Raw genomic sequence first — 20,661 nt, forward strand, 5'->3', positions numbered from 1 at the left:
CGTGCATGTGTGAAGTGAAATGAAGAACATCGGCTCTTGGCCTCCCCTTCCCCTCCAAAGTCCAGGGCCACCAGCAGAACTGACTTTATTAAAAAAAGGACAAAACAGGTCTATACATATTTACAGGCTGGGGGCCAGGCCGCTCACTTCTTAGAGAGCTTGACTTGCTTGTGCTTGGGGGGTGCCCACTTGAGGCAGACGGAGTCCACTGTGGGGAGAAGGGGTGGGAGACAGGTCTGGGACTGGGCCAGACCAGCTCACACCTGGCTGCCCTGCTCTGGGCTCAGGCCAGTTTCACCTCCTCCAGGTGAGAACAAAAGGGCCAGCTGTGCTGAGGAGGGGCAGAGAAGCCCAGGAATGAGAGGCCCGCCCCAGGCTCCATCCTGGGAGCTGGTCCGACTGGTTTGGGATCATGTGACAGTAATAAGAAGGCCTTGACTCCTAGCAGTCCATATACCAACACTCCCCCATCTCCACTGCCCACACACCCCTTTCCCGCCCCCGACACACGGCAGCCCCCCACCCACCTGTGATGGGTGGTTTCTTATACTGGGCACTTTTGAGGTGCTCCTCCACCAGCTTGGGTGTGACACAGATCACGTGCTGGCCCTTCCAGTACTTGACCATATTGAGGGACTGCAGGGTACTGATGATGTCATTCTGGGTGATGCTGGTCATCTGGCTGCAAAAAGGGATGAGAGCAAATGCCAGACATGGTGCCCTTGTGGGATCTGGCCAGGATGGCGACAGGGTATGAGGAGGCAGGATCATGGCCCATCTCAGGACAAGTCCTGCCCCCATGGTCCAGGAGGCCCCCTCACCTGAGATCCTTGATGGACAGTGTGCCCCGGAAGTCTCGCAGGATCTCCAGCAGCACCCAGGACCAGTAGCTGCGGTAGCTGAGCTTGCCCAGGTCAGACAGCGGCTTCTCAGGGGAGCCGACCGTGCTTTCCAGCTTGGAGAGCTCATAACCTGGCGGCAGTAGAAAGAGGAACTTAGAATCCAGCCTGCCCTGGCACCCCTGCCCCACAGGTCTCCCACTCCCAGACAGACCAGGAACCACTCACTGAAAGCAATGAGGAACTTCCCGTAGCCACGGCGTTGGTAGGGAGGCAGGGTCAGGATGCAGGCCACGTTGTTTCCATCCGGGGACTCCTTCTCCTGCAGGAAGCCGGTGTTCAGGGCCACTGGAGAGGCTCTGCCCCCTCTCTGTTTATGCCCACCTTCGCCCTCCCCACCCTCCCCACCCTGAGCTTCCAGACCCAGTACCTTGGAGAAGTAGCCGACAATGTGGGCCCCCTGCCGGTCCACCTCAGTCAGGATGTAAAAAACGAACGGCTCCACGTCAAAGTACAGTGTCTTATGGTCCAGGAAAAGCTTGGCCAGCAGACACAGGTTCTGACAGTAAATCTGGGGGTGAGGAGGGGGAGACATGCTCAGGGGGCAGGCACAGGTCCTACCCAGCTGGTTCCAGCGGCCAGCACCAGCCTGCAGGAAGTGGGCGCCTCACAAGGCCAGACAGATTTCACACTGGAAGGAGTCTTCAGTCAGCCTCCGACGGACAGGGAACTGGAAATCAGAGAGCAACAGCACTTCGGAGGTGCCAGCAGAGCTAGACGAAGCCCGGCTACCCCTTCTGAGCACCAAATACGGGCTGGGTGCCTTCCATGCAGGATCTGCTTCAGTCTTCACAGACATTAACTCTGTTTCAGCTCAGGACACTGAGGCTGCGAGGCAGGAATTCAGACTGTCCTGTTCATGGCTGTGTCCCCAGCACCTAGCACGAGGCTAAGTATGAAGCTGGGTGCCTGGTAAATATCTGCTGAATGGAGGAGCCTCGAGCCCTGTCTGTCCACTTGGCCGCACTCCAGGAGGGGGACAATGGGACTGAGTTTGGCTTCACGGCACAGACTAAAGGGTTCCCTGGTTTATGACACCACAACCACTCTCTCATCCAACCCGGCAGCTGTGCGAGCCCAGCACTGCCAGGCCCATCTCATTCAGGAGGAAGCTGAAGCTCCCAGAGTGTTGTCCAGGGCCTCAAAGCTGGCAGAGTGCAGAGCTGGAAAGCATCACCACATCCAGCGGAGGCCCTTCTGCCATTCCACCCAGCCATGCTCAGGAAGGCAGAGCAGGGGCAAGGGCTGGGCTCAACCTGCATATTCTCCGAGTCCAAGGCTAATCAAGCCCCAAGAGATCACCGATAATAACAAGGCCCGTGTTTATTAAGCACTTACTAGTGCCAAGCACTGCACTGAACACTTGACATTTGCTGTCTCATTTATTCCACTAACACCACCACTAGGTAAATATTATGACTCCCGTCTTATGGACAAGGAAACAGGAACTATGTTAAGTAACTTGTCTGTGGTCAGTGAGGAAGTGACAGGGCAACGAGTCACCTTGCAGTGAGTGGAGCCACCCTGAAGCCTGCCCTCTCCGTCCTATGTTGTATGGCCCATCTGCCGGAAACCAGTACACTTGGCGAGACCCTCACAGACTGACAAGGCAAAGGCCAAGTTCTGTACAACAGCAGAGCAGGTCCCAAAGGTTCCAACCCACCCTGCTGAAGTCATTCCGGGCCAGGAACAAGGAACTCAGCCCTTGATAACCACAGAGCTCTCTCAGCAGGAAATTTCACATAAAGCAGTCCCCTCCCAGGCAAAAGCAAACACCTTTCTTTCCAACGGAAGGAGAAAGCGCTTCTAAAAGCAGCCTCAGGCAAGACAATCTCCTCTGGGTTCCAGAACAACTCAAATTTGAACCTAACCCCACCAGCAGAAGAAACCTGGGGCCACCACAGGGCCCTGTGTTTCCTATGCACCAACCATAGGCCTAGTGTCAGGCTAGGAAGCCCCGAGAGGCCTTCTTTTTTTTTTTTTTTTTTTGAGACAGATTTTCACTCTGTCGTCCAGGCTGGAGTGCAGTGGCACAATCTCAGCTCACTGCAACCTCTACCTCCCTGGTTCAAGCAATTTTCGTGCCTCAGCCTCCCGAGTAGCTGGGATTACAGGTGTGCACAACCACGCCAGCTAATTTTTTTGTATTTTTAGTAGAGAAGGAGTTTCGTCATGTTGCCCAGGCTGCTCTCGAACTCCTGAGCTCAGGCAATCTGCCCACCTCAGCCTCCAAAAGTGCTAGGATTACAGGTGTGAGCTACAGTGCCCGGCCCCTCAGAGGCATTCTGCCCATAGAGGCTCAGCTAAGGCTGCTCCCTCCCTCCCCTTTGGTGGCAATGAGGATCATCTGGGAGGTGCCCAGGGCCTCCCCGGCCTCCCCCAGCCCCCGGCCACCCACTCACCTTATGGTCTTTGCCATCAACTTCGTAGACAGAGATGTTGCTCTTGCGGTAGATCTCTTTCCCGGGGGGCTGCCGCCACTGGCACTGACCCTGGTGGGGGACAGGAGAACAGGCTCGCTGCCCATAGCTTCTCTGCTAGGAGGCCCCCACCCCACCACTACGTGCTTTGGAGCAAGTCTCTGACTCTCTGTTTCCCCCCACAACACTTCACTTGCATTGAGTAATCCTCCCAGCAGCCTTAGGAAAGCAATCCTGCTTTATAGACCAAGGCCCAGCACAGAGACGCAAACATCACACAGCAGGGTGGGGTTTTGAGTCTCCGTGGGCCTGGCTCTGGAGGGACCCATCCATGACAATGGCTTCCCTAAACCACACCTATTCGCTTCAGATTCCACACCTCTGGAAGCAGCCCACTGTGTCAGTGACGACAGCGCCCCTTCCTGACAGCCCCCAGTTTTGTCCACACTTAAGGTCCCACTGCCAGGGCCTATGTGTGCTTCCTGGGATGGGGCTGGCCTTGACAAAAGACCCGAAGGGGGTGAGTTACTGTCCCCATTCCAGAGAAGAGGAAGCTGAGGTCTGGAGTTGGCAAGGTCACCCTTCCAGCAACAGCAAAGCCAGGCCTGGAATCCAGGCCTCCTGACCCCCTAGCAGCTCTTCCCTATACTCGCCCCTCTGGGCCTGTCTCCTCCCTGGAGCTGCCAGCGCAGCCGCCCTCAGCCTCCCTGCCTGCCTCTGCCTCTCACCAGGCCCCTGCCCAGCTTGGCCCGGCCAGCCCAGCCTCACCAAGTGGAAGCGGTAGCTCTTCTCGTATTTCATGTACTTGAGGCAGTACTCGCAGAGCCAGAGCTTGGGCTGTTTCCCATAATCTTCGGGGAACGGTGAGAAATACCAGGCATCAATTTCGTAGTTCCCGATGTGGATCTTGTCCACATACTTCACCTTGGTGATCTGCAGGCAGGGTGGGAGTGGGGCACAGTGCATGGCTCAGCAGGGGCTCCTCAGCAAGGGGAGACAGGGGACCTGCAGGCAGCTTCCCAGCCCCACTTACCGCCTCGTGCTCCTTCTCCAAGGCCGCTGTGGTGGGGTCCATCTCTGCATAAGTCTGGGCCAGGAAAGAAAAGTAAGCAGAGGTGAACAGAAGTGGTAACCAGGCTGTCCCTCCCCTGCCAGCAACAGCAAAGCCAGGCCTGGAGTCCAGGCCTCCTGGAATCCAGGACCCACAAGGCTTCCCTGCTGTCTTCCAGACCTCATTTCTGGATGGCAATAATAACCACACCAATAGCTAACCTGTCTGACTCAGTTCTGAAGCTGGCTGGTCCAGGCTCCTCTCGCATCCACCCGCCCCACCCCCGGATATCCCAGACATCCTTGATGTCCAAGTTTGGACCTTTTGCCAGATGAACAGGGTTAGGATCGGAATAGGGGCTTCGGCTGCACAACGGGGGGCAATCCAGCTCTGCCAAAGTTGTGAGACTCAAATGAAATAACAGATATTGCCTTCCAGGCCCACCATAAGAATTGTTACCATCTCCCCGATGTGCCTGGACCCCTTTCCTGAGCACCAAACCCTGCCTGCCCATGGGACTGCCCCAGAGGTCCCTCCCATAGGGACCGCAGACTCAAGATGTGCAGAAAGGACCTCAACACTCCTCCCTGCAAACCTGTGCCTGCCTCCTCCTGGGTTGCTCATTTTACTGGGAACATCACTCTTGGTCCCAATGTCCAAGACACGTAACTAGGCTTGCCTCAGACTACTCCCTCTCCCTCAGCCTGGCCAAGTCCTAATACAGCGATGCCGACTCTACTTCTGACATCTCTGGCATTGGGTCCTCTCTGGAATTCTCTTCTCTGTCCTGCTCCAGGTAGTCATGGCCCCATCTCAGGTCTGGACAATTCACTAGGCCTCCTCAGATTCCCTGCCTCCAGCCCCAGCCTCCTCATTGCTATCAGCAGCCCCCTTTTTGCGGCCTTCATGCTTTAGGACAAACAGCTCCTTCCACCTGGAGAATGCCCTTCCTTCCCTCACTGCCAGCAGAAAACGCTTCCTCAGCCTGGCACGGAGCATGAGTCAGGTGAGTCCATGATGCTTTGTGATCTATCCTGTGTCACTGTTGTTATTGTGCTCTTTCCCATCCTTCAAGGCTTGAGATTCTTACCACCCCCTCCAGGAGGCCTGACTGGATTCTTCCCATCCAGAAAACATTCGCTCCTTCCCAAGTTCAGTGAGAAGCGGTCAACAGGGCAACACCGGCCAAGTATGCCCACCTGGGTTCCTCTATTTTTCAAGTCCTTAGAAAGCAGAGACTAAGAGTCACACCACACTCACAGCACGTCCTGCTCCTAGACCAGACCCTGCGGGAGGAACCCAGTATAGCCTGACAATGGAGGAGGGACCCAAGATGGCCCATGACCTACACTAGGGCAGACGAGGCCCTGCCCTGTAGCTGAGAAGGGAGGAAGGAGCCAGCACTTTACCCAGAACCCCCTCCACAAAGCACTGTGCTTATATGGCCTCATTTAATCCTTTCAGTAACCCTTACATAGAATGTTATTTCCTTTTTTTTGAGACGGAGTCTCACTCTGTCACCCAGGCTGGAGTACAGTGTCACCATCTCATCTCACTGCAACCTCCGACTCCCAGGTTCAAGCAATTCTCCTGCCTCAGCCTCCCAAGTAGCTGGGACTACAGGCACATGCCACCACATCAAGGTAATTTTTGTATTTTTAGTAGCGACAGGTTTCGCCATGTTGGCCAGGCTGGTCTCAAACTCCTGACCTCTGAGCCACTGCGCCCAGCTGAATTCTTATTTCAATTCTACAGAGTAGTAAACAGGCAGGGCAAGGTGAGGTCCCTTGCCCTCAGGGACTAGTGAGCTGCCATTTATTCCAAGTGGCAAGCACGGCATAGACATTATTTTTTTTTTTTTTCTCACTCTGTCACCCAGGCTGCAGTGCAATGGCGAGATCTCAGCTCACGACAACCTCTGCCTCCTGGGCTTAAGTGATTCTCCTGCGTCAGCCTCCCAAGTGGCTGAGACTACATGTACCTGCTACCATGCCCGGCTAATTTATTTTGCTTTTTGAGACGAAATTTTGCTCGTTGCCCAGGCTGGAGTGCAATGGCGCAATCTTGGCTCACCACAACCTCCACCTCCTGAGTTCAAGCGATCTTCCCACCTCAGTCTCCCAAGTAGCTGGGATTACAGGCGCCCACCAGCACGCCCAGCTAATTTTTTGTATTTTTAGTAGAGATGGGGTTTCACCATGTTGGCCAGGCTGGTCTCGAACTCCTGACCTGCAGATGATCCACCCACCTTGGCCTCCCAAAATGCTGGGATTACAGGTATGAGCCATAGCCTTTTTTTTTTTTTTGAGACGGAGCCTTGCCCCGTCGCCCAGGCTGGAGTGCAATGGCACCATCTCAGGTCACTGCAACCTCGCCTCCTGGGTTCAAGTCATTCTCCTGCCCCATACTCCCAAGTAGCTGGGATTACAGGTGTGCGCCATCACGCCCAGCTAATTTTTGTATCTTTAGTAGAGAGGGGTTTCACCACGTTGGTGATGCTGGTCTCGAACTCCTGACCTCGTGATCCGCCCACCTCGGCCTCCCAAAGTGCTGGGAATACAGGCATGAGCTACTGCACCTGGCCTGTGCCTGGCCTCTTTTTGTATTTTTAGTAGAGACGGGCTTTCACCGTATTGGCCAGACTGGTCTCGAACCCCTGACCTCAAATGATCCAATCATCTCAGCCTCCCAGAGTGCTGGGATTACAGGCATGAGCCACTGCACCCAGCCGACATTATTTCATTTTGTCCTCACAATGAGCCTTTGAAATAAGAGTGCTCATTGTCCCTGTTGTATAAGAGACAAAACTGAGGCACAAAGAGATGAGGTCACTTGCCCGAGGTCACAGAACTGGTACTCAGCAGAGTCGGGCATGGGCGCCTGGTCTGTCCAATTCTGAAGCTAACCACTGTAAAGATGAGGAAGAAAGATTTTCCTTCTCATACGTCTCTTTTTTTTTTTTTTTTTGAGATGGAGTCTCCCTCTGTTGCCAGGCTGGACTGCAGTGGCGTGATCTTGGCTCACTGCAACCTCTGCCTCCCACATTCAAGTGATTCTCCTGCCTCAGCCTCCCAAGTAGCTGGGAGCCCAGCTAATTTTTGTATTTTCAGTAGAGATGGGGTTTCACCATGTTGGCCAGGCTGGCCTCGATCTCTTGACCTCGTGATCCACCCGCCTCAGCCTCCCAAAGTGCTGGGATTACAGGCGTGAGCCACTGCGCCCGGCCCCTCACACATCTCTTTAAACCACATTTCCCAATTCTTACAAAATATAGTACTCTTCTGCCAATGCAATAAAGAACTACAAAAACACTACTTTTCTTAATTGTTGCAATTTATTTAGAATTAAACATTAATTAGGCTCTGAAGAACCTTGCTGATTGTTAACTGGATGATTGTTTCATTACCTATTCTTTGATTTAATCACCACTGGCCCGTTATCCACCCTGCTGGTTGCCAGCTCAGAGGTATATCTTTGTTGAGTGCAAAACAGTTGAGGAATTAATCTTAGATCTACGCTGTCCAATAGAGTAGCCACTTGTCACATAGGGCTATTTAAAATTATACTCAGCCAAACATGGTGGCTCATGCCTGTAATCCCAGCACTTTGAGAGGCCGAGGTGGGAGGATCACTTGAGGCCAGGAGTTCCAGACCACTCTGGCCAACATAGCAAAACCCCATCTCTACTAAAAACAAAAAAAAATTAGCTGGATGTGGTGGCACATGCCTGTAATCTCAGATACTTGGGAGGCTGAAGTACGAAAATTGCTTAAGCCAGGAAGGCAGAGGTTGCAGTAACCCGAGATCTCGCCACTGTACTCCAGCCTAGGTGACAGAGTGAGACTCTTCAAAAAATGAAAATTTTGGCTGGGCACGGTGGCTCACACATGTAATTCCAGCACTTTGGGAGGCCGAGGCAGGTGGATCACTTGAGGTCAGGAGTTTGAGGCCAAACATGGTGAAACCCTATCTCTACCAAAAACACAAAAATTAGCCGGGCATGGTGGTGCGTGCCTGTAGTCCCAGCTACTTGGGAGGCTGCGGCAGGAAACTCGCTTGAACCCGGGAGGCGGAGGTTGCAGTGAATTGAGATCACACACCACCGCACTCCAGCCTGATTGACAAAGCGAGACTCTGTCTCAAAAAAATAAAAATAAATAAATTTTTTTAACAAGAATTATAATGCTTTTATTTATTTATTTATTTTGAGACAATCTTGCTTGGACACCCAGGCTGGATGGAGTACAGTGGCATGATCTCGGTTCACTGCAACCTCTACCTCCTGGGTTCAAGCAATTCTTCTGCCTCAGCCTCCTAAATAGCCGGGATTACAGGTGTATACCACCACGCCCGGCTAATTTTTGTATTTTTAGTAGAGATGGGGTTTGGCCATGTTGGCCAGGCTGGTCTCAATCCCATGACCTCAAGTGATCCACCCACCTCTGCCTCCCAAAATGTTGGGATTACAGGCATGAGCCACTGCACCCGACCATAATTTTAAGATTCTTAATTCTTAGTCACACTTGACACATTTCAAGTGCTCAACAACTACATGTGGCTAGTAGCTACTGTACTGGATAGTACAGCTATAGAACATTTCCATTACAACAGGAAGTTCAATTGGGCAGTTTAGACCTTGAGGAGTTCTTCCAGTTTAGGATATTTCAATTTTTTAAATCATACCACAGTAGAAAGTACACTTGGCACTGTAAACCTGTTGACATGTCCATATATACACACAAGTGTGTGCTAGGATCATTGGGAAGGTAAGGCTGGAACAAGAGGAATCCTGCACACTTTTATTGGGTGTGAAATAAAAGCTTCTCAAAACAATACTTACCCTTAATAAAGTGCAACACCCTGAATTTTCTATCTTATCCACTTTATTTCTTCCATTTAAAGAAATTTAAATGCTGGGCTTGCCCACTGAACTGATGTACTCAGAAGGATCAAACTGCAACGGCTGAAAGTAACAAATGTTTGGGTGTCTGGAGACTTTGACAATCTTGCTCTGGTTTGCACTCCTCATTTTAATTTTGTAAATTAAGACACTGAGACTTGGTTGGGCACAGTGGCTCACACCTGTAATCCCAGCACTTTAGGAGACTAAGGCAGGAGGATCGCTTGAGACCAGAAGTTTGAGACCAGTGTGGGCAACATAGCAGACCCCGTCTCTACAAACAAATAAAAAAATTAGCCAGGCATGGTGGCACTTGCCTATGGTCCCAGCTACTCAGGAGGCTGAGGCAGGAGGATTGCTTGAGCCCAGGAGGTTGAGGCTGAAGTGAGCCATGACTGTGCCACTGCACTCAGCCTAGACGATAGAGTAAGACCCTGTCTCAAAAAAAACAAAAAAAACAAACAAAAAAAATATGTACAACTATTATATATCAATACAAGAAAAAACCAAGGCAGGTACAGTGATGCACACCTGTAGTCCCAGCTACTTAGGAGGCTGAGGCAGGAAGAACATTTGGGCCCAGGAGTTCAAGTCCAGCCTGAGCAACACAGCAAGACTCCCATCTCTTAAGAAAAAACTAAAATCATGGCTAAGGCCTCTGGCTCTGAGGTAGCACAATCTAGCTGGTAGATCTAATTCCTGTCTGGGTCCCTACACCTATCTGCAGCTCTTCTATAAATTGGGGATAATAATGCTTACTTCACAGGCCTGCTGTGAAATGTCAGTGAGGTCATGTATTAAAACACCTAGCTTAGGCTGGGAGCAGTAGCTCACACATGTAATCCCAGCACTTTGCGAGGCCAAGGTGGGCGGATCACCTGAGGTCAGGAGTTCGAGACCAGCCTGACCAATATGGTGAAACCTCGTCTCTACTAAAAATACAAAAATTATCTGGGCGTGGTGACGGGCACCTGTAGTCCCAGCTACTCGGGAGGCTGAGACAGAACTGCTTGAACCCAGGTGGCAGAGATTGCAGTGAACCGAGATCGTGCCACTGCACTCCAGCCTGGGCGACAGAGAGACTCCATCTCAAAACAAAACAAAACAAAAAAAAGCCAGCATTTAGCTTAATACTTTGGCTCACTGGCTAACAAGTGTTTGGCATTATTATTCTAATTCCAGCCCACCGTTTTACTGCCTGTGTGACCTTGGGCATGTTACTTAATCTCTCTGAGCCTGCTTCCTCACCTACCAAAAAGTAACTATTCCTGAGTGTTGAACTGTTGGGAAGAATGAGGAGCTTATACACAAACAGGACTTGGCAGGGTGCCTGGCTATAGCAACTGCCCAATAACATTCTCGTCTTCCCACTAAACTTCAAGTCATTTTTCTACTAAGACACAGCCACTAGGAGACAAAAGAGGCTACTGGTGCAGGAGGCCTGAGTTCTAGTCCCAGCTGTGCCATTTCCTTGCTGTGAGACTGCAGCGAAGCCCTTACCCTCTAAGCCTGTTTCCTTAGCTATGAAAAATAAGTAAGAGGAAGTAGGTAAAGTCCCTGACACACTACAGGAGCTTAAGAAATGGGATTTGCTATGGTTTTGGCACTGGGGCCCAAGAGACCCAAGGGAGCTGGCAGAGATAGCTAGGCCTCCTGGGCCTGTGGATGGGAAGGGATCCGGACCTTCTGCACATGGTTGATCTCATCATGCTTGCGCTTTTGGTTGCGAGTGATCTTGCGCTCAGGCTGCTCTGCGAGCTCACTCAGGTACTTCTCTGAGTTCTTTTGCACAGCATCCTTCACTGTCTTGGTCAGCGCCAGCCGGTTCTTGTCTACCCACTCGTCCAGCCGCCGGTTAACTGTAAGGATGGGCCATGAGAGTGCTGCCAGGGCACCCAACTCCCCGCACCCAGGCCCAGATGCACCAAGCCACTCACAGCCCACATAGTGTACATAGAATTCCTCTCGGCCCTCCTGGTCGTTCACTCGAGACTGGATCACTTCAGCAGAATCTGTGATGGAAAAAGGCTAGGGTTATCAGGAAGGTAAGACTGGAACAAAAGGAATCCTGCACACTGAGGAGCAGTTTCCAGAATCCAGGGCCACGCATCAGCTAACCTCACTAGTTCACCTCTGCCATTCTACTCAATCACTGCCACAACTGTGAGGTGGACCAGGTTGGGGCTGTTATTACTATTTTATGAATGAGAAAATAACTGGGGCTGCGTGCGGTGGCTCACGCCTAGAATCCCAGCACTTTGGGAGGCCGAGGCGGGCAGATCACCTGAGGTTGGGAGTTCGAGACCAGCCTGACCAACATGGAGAAACTCCGTCTCCACTGAAAATACAAAATTAGTTGGGCGTGGCAGCGCACATCGGTAATCCCAGCTACTGGGGAGGCTGAGGCAGGAGAATCACTTGAACCCGGGAGGCAGAGGTTGCAGTGACCCGAGATCACGCCATTGCACTCCAGCCTGGGCAACAAGAGTGAAACTCTGCCTCAAAAAAAAAAAGGGGGGAAATTAACTGGCTGGGTGTGTGGCTCACACCTGTAATCCCAGTAGTTTCGGAGGCCGAGATGGAAAGATCACTTGAGGCCAGGAGCTGGAGACCAGCCTGGTCAACATGGCAAAACTCCATCTCTACTAAAAATACAAAAAAAAAAAAAAAGAGTCAGGTGTGGTGGCACACACCTGTAATCCCAGCTACTCGGGAGGCTGAGGCAGGAGAATTGCTTGAACCTGGGAGGCACAGGTTGCAGTGAGCCGGGATTATACCACTGCACTGTGGCCTGGGTGACAAGAGCAAGACTCTGTCTCAAAAAGAAAAAAAGAACCCCAAAAAACAAAACAAAACAAAACTGAGGCTTACCCAGGGTCACAGATTTGAAGTGATAAGAGCTGATACTTAACTGAATTTAAGTCTGACTCTAAATTCAATGCTTATTTTACCATATACCCTCAGTTGCTCATTTGTTCAGGGATCATGAGTGCTGACTCTGGATTAAGATAGCCTACATTAATATATAATTCCAGGTCTGGGCACCATGGCTCATGCCTGTAATCCCAACACTTTGGGAGGCCGAGGTGGGTGGATCACGAGGTCAAGAGGTCAAGACCATCTTGGCCGACATGGTGAAACTTCGTCTCCACTAAAAATACAAAAATCAGCTGGGCGTGGCACCGCACACCTGTAGTCCCAGCTACTCAGGAGGCTGAGGCAGAAGAATGGCTTGAACCCGGGAGGCAGAGATTGCAGTGAGCCAAGATGGTGCCACTGCACTCCAGCCTGGCAACAGGGTGCGATTCCGTCTCAAACAAACAAAACAAAACAAACAAACAAAATATATAAAATTGCAGCTCCCGACTTCCTAGCTATGTGTAACTGAGCCAGTTATTCCATCTTTCTGAGCCTCAGTCTCTTCATCTGTGAAAAGGGATAACAGCTGGGCACAGTGGCTCATGCCAGTAATCCCAACACTCTGAGAGGTTGAGGTGGGAGGATCACTTGAGCCTAGAAGGTCTAGGCTTCAGTGAGCCGTCACAGCGCCATGGCACTCCCACCTGGGTGACAGAGCAAGATCCTGTCCCCCCCCAAAAAAAAAAAAGGGATAATAGTGCCAACCTTAGAAGGTGAGTTAATGCCTCCAAAATTTTTAGCAGAGCACCTGACAATTAGCAGAGCATTCAATAAGTGAGTAAGGCAACCACTATGTGTCTGGCCCTATGCTGCGTTGTTGCTGGGTACAGAGGACACAGTGATGAATCACAAGAAGTCCTGCCCTCCAGAAGTTCCCAGTATGATGGAGGAACACAGAGAGAGAAAATTACAACATAATGTTACAAAAACTATGACTGAGGTACGAAAAAAATGTTGCAGGAACACAGAGAAGGGAACCACTCACTTCGCCTGAAGGGGAATCAAGGATGACATCACAAAGGATATGAAGTTAAGAGGATGAGTAGGAGCTAGGCAGGCGAACAAGGAGAAAGGGAAGAAAACGCATTCCAAGCAGAGGGCACAGGTGGTAAAGGGCGTGTGGTCTTCAGAGGACAGTGTGTTCTGGCCTGGCAATGCCCTTTGCTAGGGTTGGCTACAAACTGGAGAGGTCACAAAAATGAATGCCACTCTAAGGAGTTTGGGGTTAATTTTGAAAATGAGAGAAGGCAGCAGAACATTAGGAAAGGGAAGCCTGTTGTTTCTGGAAGGTCTCTCTGCGGATGGCTGCCAGGGACATATGGAAAGAGAAGACGCAGAGACAAGAGACGGGTGAAGAAGCAGCGTTAGCAAGAAAAAGGAATGAAGCCTAAGACTGGACAAAGAAGTGGAATGGGAACAATCCTGGTGAAGGCCTGAGTGGTGGGCTTGTAGGTGTCGCTCCACATCATCAAAGGTCCACAGCCTCCCACAACCCGGCTGGTTTCTCAGCGCCTGGATCGCGGCGTTCTTTCCTCAAACCCCGCCCCTCCTCCTCTCCACTCCCAGCCCCCGGATCTCGCCCTCACGGAGAGCCCGTCCTCTGGCCCCGCCCCGCCCCCTGGCCCTGAGCTCCGCCCAGCCCCCGGCCCTGGGCCCCGCCCTCACGCCAGGTGCTATCCGGCCGCCGGCACAGGTACGTTTCTCCGATCTCCACCGTGACTTCCGGCTCGCCGCGCGCCGGGGTCGGCGGAGAGACGCGGCCCGGGGATGGGGCGGTCCCCTCGGCGGCCGCATTCTCCCCGGGCCCTGGCTCGCCCTCCCCCGCGACCCCTGAAGTCGCCGCTGCAACCGCCGCAGCAGCTCCCTGTGCCGCCATTGCGGGAGGGAAAGTGACGCCAGAGTCGGACGCCACGCAGCTCTTCTGCCTCCGGGTCAGCAGTGCGTGGGGCGGGCTCCTCAAGGTTTGAGGGTGGGGTCTGTGACGTAGCAGGAGCCGATTGGCTTCTGCGGCCGTCCCTCGCGGCCCCGCGACGAGCTGGATGTTGAGTGTGCGGCAGTCTTGGAGCTCCTGGTTTTCCATGAGGACCTGTGGCTGCAGCCTATGGTCGAGGAGAGGAGACAGACTTACCTCATGCGATGACTCAACTCAACCTTTTATTTATTTATTTATTTATTTAGAGACGGAGTCATGCTCTGTCGCCCAGGCTGGAGTGCAGTGGCGTGATCTCGGCTCACTGCAATCTCCGCCTCCGGGTTCAAGCGATTCTTCTGCCTCAGCCTCCCGAGTAGCTGGGACTACAGGCGCGCGCCACCACGCCCACCTAATTTTTATATTTTTAGTAGAGACGGGGTTTCACCATGTTTTCCAGAATGGTCTCAATCTCTGGACCTCGTGATCCGCCAGCCTCCACCTCCCAAAGTGCTGGGATTTACAGGCGTGAGCCACCGCGTCCGGCCAGCTGAACCATTTTAAAGGCCCTGGTGCTTGAGGAAGCGAAGATGTGCCAGTTTTCAGCGGGAGCTGCCCACGTTTTAACAGGGCGGAGTCAGAGCGTCCGCCCTGGTGGCCTGGAGCCGCACACTCGAGCTGGCCTAATGTCGCTCACCTTTTTTTGTTTTTTTTGAGATGGAGTCTAGCTCTGTTGCCGAGTCTGGAGTGCAGTGACGTGATCTCGGCTGACTGCCACCTCTGCCTCCCGGGTTCAAGCAATTCTCCTGCCTCAGCCTCCTGAGTAGCTGGGATCACAAGTGCGCGCCACCACGCACGGCTAATTTTTGTATTTTTAGTAGAGACAGGGCTTCACCCTGTTGGCCAGACTGGTCTCTGACTCCGGACCTCAGGTGATCCGCCCGCCTCGGCCTCCCAAAGTACTAGGATTACAGGGGGCTCGGAGTACAGGCGTGAGCCACCGTTCCCAGCCAGTGCCCCGTTTTTGAAGGTTGAAGAGACTGTATCCCTTATTTGGGATACAGTTGGGGCGGGGAAAGCAGAACGGGTATGTTCAGAGATAGCCCATAAATCATCCTCACAGGATAGTCTAAAGAAAGGACGAGTTGGGCTGGGCGTGGTGTCTCACGCCTGTAATCTTAGTACTTTGAGAGGCCGAATCTCAGTACTTTTGAGACGCCGAGGTGGGCGGATCATCAGGTCAGGAGATGAAGACCATCCTGGTTAACACAGTGAAACCCCGTCTCTACTAAAACTACAAAAAATTAGCCGGGCGTGGTGGCACGCGCCTGTAGTCCCAGCTACTCGGAAGGCCGAGGCAGGAGAATCGCTTGAACCCGGGAGGCGGAGGTTGCAGTGAGCCGAGATTGTGCCACTGCACTCCATCCTAGGCGACAAGCGAGACTCCGTCTCAATTTTTAAAAAAAAGGACAAGTTGGCCAGAGCGGTGGCTCACACCTGTAATCCCAGCACTTTGGGAGGCCGAGGCGGGCAGATCACCTGAGGTCAGGAGTTCAAGACCAGCCTGCCCAACATGGTGAAACCCCGTCTCTACTAAAAATACAAAAATTAGCCAAGCGTGGTGGCACGCGCCTGTAGTCCCAGCTACTCAGGAGGCTGAAGCAGGAGAATCGCTTGAACCTGGGAGGCAGAGGTTGCAGTGAGCCAAGATCCCGCCATTGCACCCCAGCCTGGGGACCAAGAGCAAGACTCTGTCTCAAAAAAAAAAAAAAAAAAAAAAAAAAAAAAAAAGGCCGAGCGCAGTGGTTCACGCCTATAATCCCAGCACTTTGGTAGGCTGAGGTGGGTGGATCACGAGGTCCGGAGATCGAGACCATCCTGGCTGACATGGTGAAACCCCGTCTCTACTAAAAAACAGAAAACAATTAGCTGGGTGTGGTGGTGGGCGCCTGTAATTCCAGCTACTGGGGAGGCTGAGGCAGGAGAATGGCGTGAACCCGGGAGGCAGAACTTTCAGTGAGCCGAGATCACGCCACTGCCCTCCAGCCTAGGTGACAGAGCGAGACTCCACCTCAAAAATTAAAAAAAAAAAAAAAGAGAAAGAACGAGCCCCAAAACCACAGGTCTCCTGGACGGAAACTGGCCAAAGGCAGTGGATACGGTGGAGAATACTTTGGGCAGTGAAAAATGAATCTTGAGTTCTGACCTTCCACGGGGTAAGGTGTACAAGTGTGAGGATTCTATGAGAGTCAGTAAAAGTTAAGCCATTTATATATGTATGGTCCAACCATATATAATCGGCCCTCCATAGCTGCGTGTCCCACCTTTGAAGATTCAACGAAGAGCAGGTTGCAAATACAGTGTTTAGTCATGGTGGCTCACACCTGTAATCTTGCACTTTTGGAATCCAAGCAGGAGGATCACTTCTGGCCAGGATTTCAAGACCAGCCTGGGCAGCATAAGAGACCTCCTTTCTACTAAAAATTTGGGGAAAAAAAAATTAGCTGGGCCTGGGGGCCCGCGCCTGTAGTCCCACCTACTCGGGAGGGTGAGGCAGAGGGATTGCTTAAACCCAGGAGGTCGAGGCTGAGTGAGCTATAATCCTTCCACTGCACTCCAGCTTGGGTGACAGAGTGAGACCCTGTCTCAAAAAAAAAGGGGGGGAAAGAAAAGAAGGAGGCTGGGCGCAGTGGCTTACTCCTGTAATCCCACCACTTTGGGAGGCCGAGGCAGGCAGATCACCTGAGGTGGGGAGTTTGAGACCAGCCTGACCAATGTGGAGAAACCCCATCTCTACTAAAAATACAAAATTATCCAGGTGTGGTGGTGCATGCTTGTAATCCCAGCTACTCGGGAGGCTGAGACAGGAGAATCGCTTGAACCTGGGAGGCAGAGGTTGTGGTGAGCCAAGATCGTGCCATTGCACTCCAGCCTGGGCAGCAAGAGCGAAACTCTGCCTCAGAAAAAAAAAAAAAAAAAAAAAAAAGGCCAGGTGCGGCAGCTCACGCCTGTAATCGCAGCACTTTGGGAGGCCGAGGCAAGCGGATACTTGAGGTCAGGAGTTCAAAACCAGCTTGGCCCACATTGTGAAACACCGGATCTCTACTCAAACTACAAAACAGCCGGCCGTGGTGACGTGTGCCTGTAATCCCAGCTACTTGGGAGGCTGAGGCAGGAGAACTGCTTGAACCCAGGAGGTGGAGGTTGCAGTGAGCTGAGATCGCACCACTGCACTCTAGCCTGGCTGACACAGCAAGACTCCATCTCCCCCCCCCCCCCCAGAAAAAAGGAAAGAAAGAGAGGGAGGAAGGGAGGAAAAGAAAAGGAAAGGAAATATTGTAAGGATGCAGAACCCACAGATCTGAAGAGCTGACTTCATATCTGCTGTTTGGCAGGGCCAACTATAGGACTTGAGCACCTGCAGATTTCGGTATTCACAGGTGGTCCTGGAACCAATCCCCAGCAGTTAACCCATGTATAACTATCAATCATATAACTATGTAATGGTTGAACTATATGTCTTATCTATATACAAGTGTATTGCAGAGTGCCAGACAGGGTAGGTACTCAGTAAACATTCCCTTTGGCCATTCTCTGAATCTCCTTTGATTTATAATGTGGTTATTGGGCTTGGAAACAATTATGAGAGGAGTGGAATGCTTAGGGCCTGAGGATGGGTCTCTCAGATGTTACAAATCAAGAAACATCTGACAGGCATGGTGGCTCATGCCTGTAATCCTAGCACTTTGGGAGGCTGAGGTGGGTGGATCACGAGGTTGGGATTTCGAGACCAGCCTGGCCAAAACGATGAAGCCCCATCTCTACAAAAAATAGAAAAATTAGCCAGGCATGGTGGCGCACGCCTGTAATCTCAGCTACTCAGGAGGCTGAGGCAGGAGAATTACTTGAACCCGGGAGGCAGAGGTTGCAGTGAGCCGAGATCATGCCATTGCACTCCAATCTGAGCGACAGTGAGACTATCTCAAAAAAGAAAAGAAAAGAAATATCTGTGTTAGAATGGCAGTAGGAGGGGCTGTTAACTTGCCACTGGAGAACTGAAAGGGGCAGTGAATGCCAGGTGCCTGGCAGCATAAGAAATAAGAAATAAAAGTGAAGCGGCCAAGTGCGGTGGCTCACATATGTCCCAGCACTTTGAGAGGCCAAGGCGGACGGATCACCTGAAGTCAGGAGTTCGACGAGACCAGCCTGGCCAACATGGTAAAACCCCATCTCTACTAAAAATACAAAAATTAGCCAGGTGTGGTGGCAGGTGTTTGTAATCCCAGCTTCTAAAAAAAAATCAAGCAAGAAAAGAATTGAAATTCGAATGCCTTATCCCACTACAACCACCCTGTCTTCAAGGTTGTTATTCCACCTACCCAGGGTTCTGGTGCCTCACTTTTTACTTTACCTGATATCGTCAGTTACTGATACTGTCCTTTCTAGTTAAGGATTAGCCTAGGCCTTAGAAATCCCTGATCCGGGCTACTGCATCACCCTCCGTACCTTTCTCCCTCCAATCCACTGGCCACCAATGATTCTTGTTAGAAGAATCTTGTTGCACGTTTGCAAATCTGTTTCTCCGAGAACAGTAAGGCTGGGCCAGGCACGGTGGATCATACCTGTAATCTCAGCACTTTGGGAGGCTGAGGCCGGCAGATCTCTTGAGGTCAGGGGTTTGACACTAGCCTGGCTAACATGGTGAAACCCCATCTCTACTAAAAATACGAAAATTAGCTGGGCGTGATGGCAGGCTCCTGTAATCTCAGCTACTCGGGCGGCTGAGGCAGAAAAATTGCTTGAACCCAGGAGGCGGATGTTGCAGTGAGCTGAGATCTTGCCACTGCACTCCAGACTAGGCAACAGAGTGAGACTGTGTCAAAAAAAAAACAAACCAAACAAAAAAAACGGCGGCCGGGCGTGGTGGCTCAAGCCTGTAATCCCAGCACTTTGGGAGGCCGAGACGTGTGGATCACCGGGTCAGGAGATTTGAGACCATCCTGGCTAACACGGTGAAACCCCGTCTCTACTAAAAAATACAAAAAACTAGCCGCACGAGGTGGCGGGCGCCTGTAGTCCCAGCTACTTGGGAGGCTGAGGCAGGAGAATGGCATAAACCCGGGAGGTGGAGCTTGCAGTGAGCTGAGATCCGGCCACTGCACTCCAGCCTGGGCGACAGAGCAAGACTCGGTCTCAAAAACAAAAACAAAAACGGCTGGGCATGGTGGCTCACAGCTGTAATCCCAGCACTTTGGGAGGCCGAGGCAGGCAGATCACCTGAGGTCAGGAGTTCAAGACCAGCCTGGCCAACATGGCGAAACCCCATCTCTACGAAAAATACAAAAATTAGCTGGGTGTGGTGGTATGTGCCTGTAAATCCCAGCTACTCGGGAGTCTGAGGCAGGAGAATCGATTGAACCCAGGGTTGGGGGGCGTGGGGCGGAGGTTGCAGTGAGCGATCGTGCCACTGCACTCCAGCCTGGGCGACAAATTGAGACTCTGTCTCAAAAACCAAAACAAATTTTAAAAAACCATATAGGCGCTCCACCCAGATCCTCTGGGAGTTCTTGCTGTTTCTGTTTCTGTGTGGCCCAGATTACCTTTGATGTGCTTTCAAAGGCCCACACCAGCACCTGAGACTATCCTTAAAACTCCATCCTTAACAGAGCTGCTTGCTTTACCGACAGACTTTAACCAGTGACTGCCAAGTGGAGAAATTAATCAGTGACTCTGAGGTTTAGCTCTCTCACCTTCCACCCTGAGGCATAATTGACTGGTTCTGGGCTTTTGCCTGAGGTCACGTCCTTGCTTGGCTTCTTCCCCTTCTCCTTCCTGCTTCCCCTGCTCTGTCTTGGGAGCACTTTCTTAACAAATCACGTGGACACGAATCCTCTCAGGGACTCCAACCAGAACCATCCCTTCCCAGCTCAAAACTCACCCATGGGCCAGGTACAGTGGCTCATGCCTGTAATCCCACCACTTTGGGAGGCTGGGGTGGAAGGATCATTTGAGCCCAAGAGTTCAAGTCCAGCCCAGGGCAACATAGGGTTTTGTAGAAACCCTGTTCCTACAAAAAATTTTAAAATTTAGCCTGGCATGATGGTCCCAGCTACTCAGAAGGCTGAGGTGGGAGAATCTCTTGAGCCCAGGAGTTCAAGGCTGCAGTGAACTCTGCAGCCACCATATTCCAGCCTGTGCAACAGAGCAAGACCCCATTTCTAAATAAATACCCATGGGTCCCTACTGCCTCAAGATAAATCCCATGTTTCAGGGCCCTGGCCTCTGATGGCTGCCTGCTTCTCCAGCCTCACCGTCCTGCCCTGCAGCTGGCAGGATTTTTCAGTCTAGCAAGTCACTGTGGTTTCCTAGCCTCCTCCATTTGACCTCCAGATACAACTTACCCTCCATCCCCCTGAAGGGTAGGAAATGGTACAGGCCTAGAGTCAGCCTTAGGAAGTGTGCTGTGGAAGCTCAGATGTGAAAGTAAGAGAACTTTCCAGTTCTCCTCCCAGCCCCACCAGGCCACCCTTAGGCCTTTCTTCTTCCCTGGCAAGGTGGGTAGG

At 51.9% G+C, this 20,661-nt stretch overlaps 2 protein-coding genes across 3 annotated transcripts in view; one reads left to right on the top strand and one right to left on the bottom strand.

Moving 5' to 3' along the window:
* Window positions 1–20,661, top strand: part of VKORC1 (vitamin K epoxide reductase complex subunit 1) — a 502,856-nt gene that overhangs the window by 460,315 nt on the left and 21,880 nt on the right. The window lies entirely within an intron of this gene.
* Window positions 35–14,112, bottom strand: KAT8 (lysine acetyltransferase 8). Of its 2 annotated transcripts, XM_050773510.1 has the most exons (11): window positions 13,855–14,112; window positions 11,208–11,282; window positions 10,954–11,129; window positions 4,353–4,406; window positions 4,088–4,252; window positions 3,302–3,391; window positions 1,270–1,410; window positions 1,068–1,161; window positions 822–972; window positions 528–682; window positions 35–208 (listed from the first exon to the last, which is right to left on the bottom strand). In XM_050773510.1, the coding sequence occupies exons 1-11, from the start codon at window positions 14,063–14,065 to the stop codon at window positions 144–146; spliced, it is 1,377 nt and encodes a 458-aa protein (XP_050629467.1). In that variant the 5' UTR covers window positions 14,066–14,112; the 3' UTR covers window positions 35–143. The 2 variants fall into 2 exon arrangements, with proteins under 2 accessions (XP_050629467.1, XP_050629466.1); XM_050773509.1 differs by lacking the exon at window positions 35–208 and having other exon boundaries at window positions 216–682.

This window comes from Macaca thibetana, chromosome 20 (genome assembly GCF_024542745.1).
Source record: "Macaca thibetana thibetana isolate TM-01 chromosome 20, ASM2454274v1, whole genome shotgun sequence".
Taxonomy (NCBI): domain Eukaryota; kingdom Metazoa; phylum Chordata; class Mammalia; order Primates; family Cercopithecidae; genus Macaca; species Macaca thibetana.